General features: G+C 47.1%; 1 protein-coding gene across 1 annotated transcript in view; it reads left to right on the top strand.

The window, feature by feature from the left end:
• Positions 1 to 267: 267 nt before the first annotated feature.
• Gna12 (G protein subunit alpha 12) overlaps positions 268 to 6,000 on the top strand; it is a 119,333-nt gene continuing 113,600 nt past the window's right edge. Inside the window, exon 1 of the mRNA XM_004671314.2 lies at positions 268 to 570. Within this exon, the coding sequence (XP_004671371.2) occupies positions 268 to 570 (303 nt within the window). The remainder of the gene's footprint in view (positions 571 to 6,000) is intronic.

Genomic DNA, 6,000 nt, shown 5'->3' with positions numbered 1-6,000 from the left:
ATCATAGGACGTGAAGCGTCTGACGGAAGGCCGTGGAACGAATCATCAGGCTGTGGCGCGGCTTCGTCCCGCCTTCCGCGCTCCCTTCAAGCCGGCTGGGTTGAGTGTGAGCGTCGGGGCGGCGGCGACTACGACGGCGGCGGCGGAAGCGGACGCGGCCTGAGGGAGCGGCGGGCGGGGCGGCGTTTAGCCCCGGCTCGCCCGCGCCGGCGGGGAGCGTCCATGGCGCGCGGGCCCCGGCGGGGCGCGGCGGTGGCCTGAGGGGCCATGTCCGGGGTCGTGAGGACCCTCAGCCGCTGCCTGCTGCCGGCTGAGGCCGGGGCCCGCGAGCGCAGGACGGGCGCGGCGCGCGACGCGGAGCGCGAGGCCCGACGGCGCAGCCGCGATATCGACGCGTTGCTGGCCCGGGAGCGGCGCGCCGTACGGCGGCTCGTGAAGATCCTGCTGCTGGGCGCGGGCGAGAGCGGCAAGTCCACCTTCCTCAAGCAGATGCGCATTATCCACGGCCGCGAGTTCGACCAGAAGGCGCTGCTGGAGTTCCGCGACACCATCTTCGACAACATCCTCAAGGTGACGCGCGGCCCCGCCCCCTCCCCTCACACCTGCAGCCAGGTCGGGTGCGGGCCTCTGACCCCCACCTCCTTTGCACCCCGAGATGGCCTCATGTGGACACTGCCTCCACGGCTAGGTGTCCCCTGCTCTTCTAAAGGGGAACTACAGAGACGCCGTGGACACATACACACATCCCTGTCGCCGTTGGCTTTGTCAGGTCCTGGGGACCGTGCCAAGTGCCAGTTGGGCTATGCTACTGGGGATTTGGTGGTGGAGTGTGGGGGGTGGTCTTAGGGGTGGAGGACGTCCTGTTTGGACGTGTGGAGGGAGGGTGCCCAACTTGCCCTTCCTCCCAGCAAAAGCCCCTAATTTTCAGTGTTGTTTGGAGGGGAACTGGGTCCCAGACCTCATTCTTAATTGTTTACTTACTTGTTTTGAACACGGTGGAGGGAGCAGGCACGCCAGGGTTTCTTGCACTGCAAACAGTGCCCCGTCTGGCTTTATGTGGACGGCTTGGGAATTGAGCCCTGGGCCAGCAGATTTTGCAAGCAAGCGCCTTTAATCAATAAGTCATCTCCCCAGTCCCCCAGAACCTCATTTGTTTTTCTCCTCCATTGGAATGGCCTTTATTGAGATTCCCCCCAGCTGCCCAGCGTGTTTCTGACACACATCGCCTTCCTTCTTGGCAATCTGGCTGTTCTTGAGTGGCCCGGTGTTTTCTTCTCTTCCATGTTCTGGAAACCTCTGTGGCCAAACTTGGTGGAGGTGTCCATGATGAATTTCAGGTCAGTTTCCTCAGAGCACAACTTTATTTTAAATACTTAATTCCATTTTTGAGAGAGACCGAAAGAGAAAGAAGAAAGAAAAGAAAGATGGGCATATCAGGGCATCCTGCTGCTGCAAATGAACTCCAGGCACACGCACCACTTTGTGCATCTGGCTTTAGGTGGGAACTGGGAATTGATCCCCAGACCAGCAGACTTTGCAAGCAATCTCCTGTAACCACCGAGCAATCTCTCCAGCCCCAGAGTTAAACTTTTTGAAACCTGTTAGTAGGGAAGTTTTGCACAAACACCGAAGTAGACAATGTGGGAGAAGGAACTGGTGGGTAGTCACCTTCCAGTGTCAACAGAGGTCAGTCCTGTGCCAGTCTTACTTACCTCTGATACCCTGGGCTCTAAGCAAATCCCAGGTGTGGTATAGTTGCCTTAGAAAACATTTTGGTACTTCCACGAAAAGATAAGCACTTACTTGTTTTAAAAACATAAGCATCTTGCAACCTAAAACTAGGGCTGGGGAATGTTTGCTTAGCATGCATAAGACCCTGGATTCCATTTCTTGTACCAACCCTCCCCACCCCCAAAAGAGAAAGGAAAACTTAAAAATCTGTAATCACTCTTTAATGCTCACTAACTGGATCTCCGTTCATTGTACACATTTCTTTGCATAATTTTTATAAACCAGATACCCATAGTCCTTACATCCTTGCTAGTCTCTTTATCTTGCTCCCAAAGAACGATTTACAGAACAAGGCCAGAGAGTCTGCTCTGTGCCTAGTTTGACTTTTCTCTGGGTTTCTTGTCCCTCCCTTTTTCTTTTCCCACTCCTCGCTTTTTCCCAAGCCCTTTTTAGGGAAAGCCAAATTATAGGTCTGAGGAAAGCTGTCCCAAGCAGAGAGGTTTGTCATACCAGAAAACCTGCCTGGAGACAAGATTTTACAGTGGGGGGGGGGAGGGATGTAGCCAACGGCCACAGAAACCCATGTGGGGCTTGTCTTTCCCTATGTAGGGGGCCATGCTAGAATCCTGGGAGCCAGACTTCCAGGCCATTACTCCCATTGATTTTCACAGATTCTGCACATGGCTCTTTGAGATAGTGATGGGAAGAAATTAGCCTGAGAAGATAGCACAACATTCTTTTCAATGTTCGAAGCCTTGCCCTGGCCAAATACTTCATAAACAGGTGCCCAATGCAGCATTGCCAAATCTTCCAATCTTCCTCCTTCTGTGGGGCCAAGTGCACCTGATCTTGTTCAAGGCCCGCCTTCTGACTAATCCTTAAAGGAGTCTGATTTTCTTTTTATTGCCCTCACCTCAGAAGCAGGCAAGGGGCTTGGCTGGTTCGGCCTCTTCCACCTTGGGAGGCAACAGAAATATTTAGAAGCACAGGTCGTCTTTGGTGTGTCGAGTGTGTTGTAGAATAGGTGGTCTGAATCTTTTCCCGATGTTTATGAATGTTAACTCTTACTGGCTTCCTCATCTAGAAACAGGATTTGTTAGCTAGTGTTCTGCTTTCCTCCCCGACTTTTCTTCATTGTCTTCCCATCTTAAACTCACTGTCTCTGATGTGAGCATTGCAGTAACTAGTTAGAAATTTATCTTTCAGTTTTCCATAAAAAAATCTTCCCCTCCTCATACCTGGTCACTTAAGAAAGAGATTCTTTTCTTTTTTCTTGTTTATGAAAGGGGGAAAGGGAGAGAGAATGAGTGTACCAGAGCCTTTTGTCACTGCAAGTGAACTCCAGAGGCATGTGCCACTTTGTGTATCTGGTTTTACATAGGTCCTGGAGAATTGAACCTCAGTGAGCAGACTTTGCAAAAAGCACCCTTAACCACTGAGCCATCTCCCCAGCCCAAGAGATTCATTTTTTTAAATTTTTTAATTTTTATTAGCATTTTCCATGATTATAAAAAAAATCCCATGGTAATTCCCTCCTTCCCCCCCCCGACACTTTCCCCTTTGAAATTCCTTTCTCCATCATATTACCTCCCCATCTCAATCATTGTACTTACATATATACAATATCAGCCTATTAAGTACCCTCCTCCCTTCCTTTCTGTTCCCTTTATATCTACTTTTTAACTTACTGGCCTCTGCTACTAAGTATTTTCCTTCTCACACAGAAGCCCAATCATCTGTAGCTAGGATCCACATATGAGAGAGAACATGTGGCACTTGGCTTTCTGGGCCTGGGTTACCTCACTTAGTATAATCCTTTCCAGGTCCATCCATTTTTCTGCAAATTTCATAACTTCATTTTTCTTTTTCTTCATTTTTCTTTACCGCTCCATTGTATAAGTGTGCCACATCTTCATTATCCACTCATCAGTTTTTTTTTGTTGTTGTTTGCTTGTTTGTTTGTTTTCAAGGCAGGGGTCTCATTCTAACCCTGGCTGATTTGGAACTCACTCTGTAGTACAGGCTGCCCTCGAACTCATAGTGATTCTCCTACCTCTGCCTCCTGAGTACTGAGAAGATCAAAGGCATGTAGCATGTACCACCACATCCAGCTGAGACTCATAATTAATTAATTTACTTTGTTTGGCCTATTTGAGACAGGATCTCACTATGTAACTCAGGCTGACCTCAAACCTGTGGCTATCCTTCTGCCTCAGCCTCCAGTGCACTGGGATTACAGGCGAGCACCACCACACCCAGCTTGAGACTTTATAAATTGCTTTGTAGTGGCTTTATTTCAGACATCAAATGATACTGGTAAAAATAATATTTACACAAAGATTGAGTGCCAGTAGGCTATTTTTAAAGCACTGTGTGCTTGGTGCAGAACTGGAAACCAAACCTAGTGAGGTTGTTTTCCCCGTTCTAGGGGTCAAATCTAGGGCTTTGTACCTAGTAGGCATGTGCTCAGTTACTGAGCCATAGCTCCATTCCCCCTTAAACTTTAAATTGAGATAATCATAGAGTTCTCTGTGCTTGTAAGAACAATACAGAGATATTACATATCCTTGACTCATCCTCACTCAGTGGTAATATCTTGTAAAACTGCAGTACAGTCTTACACCCAGAGTACTGGCATCTTGATAGATAACATTTCTGTCATCTCTCCTCTTGTCCTTTTGTAGACATTCCCTCTCTCCTCCCCTCCTCACCCTGGCAATGACCAGTTAGTCCTCCAATCTATAATTTTTGTCATTTTCAGAATATTACAGTAGAATGTGATCATTTGGAATTGGCTTCTATCAGAATATTTCCCTGGAAATTCTTTTTTTTTTAATATTTTATTCATTTATTTATTTGAGAAAGAGAGAATGGGCACATCAGGGCCTCTAGCCACTGCAAACAAACTCCAGATCCATGTGCTTCCTTGTGCATCTGGCTTACATTTTAGGTTCTGGGGAATTGAACTGGGGTCCTTAGGCTTCGCAGGCAAGCGCCTTAATCACTAAGCCATTTCCCCAACCCTTCCCTGGAAATTCTTATGTAAGTGGTTGCAGATAGCAGTCATTCCCACCCTTTTTTTGTGGGGGGGTGTCAATGTAGGATCTCACTATAGCTCAGGCTGACCTTGAATTCACTCTGTAGTCTCAGGGTGGCCTTGAACTCACTGTGATCCTCCTACCTCTGCCTCCCGAGTGCTGGGATTGAAGGCATGTGCCACCACGCCTGCTACTCCCACCTTTTTATTTAACTGTGGAAGGATGTCTGAGGTGTTTCCAGTTCCTGCCCATTGTGAATAAATCTTTTCTGAGCATTCATGAATATACTATTGGGCTTTTGTTTAGTGGTGCTTTTTTTTTTAAATAATGTACGCCAACTGGCATTGAACTCCCTCCCTTCTCCTCCCAAATACTGGGAATTTAGGCAAGTACCACCACACTCGACTTTATATGGATGCTTATGTCTGTCCATAGCTTTCATATAGCTGGGATAAGTCACATGTTTAATTTTAAGAAAACCTGACATAGTTTCCAGGTGGCTATATCATTTTTACACTTCTATCAGCAGTGTGTCAAAGATCCATTTTCTCTGCATCCTTGCCAGAATTTGATGCCACTGTTTGTTATTTCAGCAATTCTTGAAGTTGTATAATGATGTCTTGTGGTAATTTGCATTTCCTTAATGATGGTGAACATCTTTTAATTTGCTTATTTGCCACTTATTTATCCTCTTTGGTAAGATGTTTCATTGTGTTTTGGTCCATCTTCTAAGTAGATTGCTTGTGTTTGGTTGCTGAGTTTGGGGTGCTCTTTATGTGTACTCAGTACTGGTCCTTCATTTATATACGGTTTGTGTACTTTCCTACATCTGGATTTTGCCATCTCATCTACACAGGCAGTTTAGCAAAGCAGATGCTTATTTAAGCAATATCGTTTACTTTTCCCTGTATGGATCATGCTTCTGCTATCAAGTATAAGAATTTTTAAAAATTGATTTGTATTCGTGTGTGGGAGAGTGAGAGCAAGGGAGTGTGCAAGTATGTGATTCCCCTGGCACGTGTATGTAAGTCAGAGGCGCATTATCCAGGCAGACCTCTGTCTTTGCACACATTTGAGGCGGGGCTTCTCCTCGCACCACGCCTCCGCTGCCACAGCTTCCAGCTTTCTTTTGTTTGTTTTTGGTTTCTCAAGGTTGGGTTTCACTCTACTCCAGGCTGAGTTGGAATTCACTGTGTAGTCTCAGGGTGGCCTTGAACTCACAGTGATCCTC

Source organism: Jaculus jaculus, chromosome 2 (assembly GCF_020740685.1).
Source record: "Jaculus jaculus isolate mJacJac1 chromosome 2, mJacJac1.mat.Y.cur, whole genome shotgun sequence".
NCBI lineage: Eukaryota > Metazoa > Chordata > Mammalia > Rodentia > Dipodidae > Jaculus > Jaculus jaculus.
The sequence above is the reverse complement of the archived record's forward strand: the minus strand, read 5'-3'. Positions and strand labels throughout refer to the sequence as shown.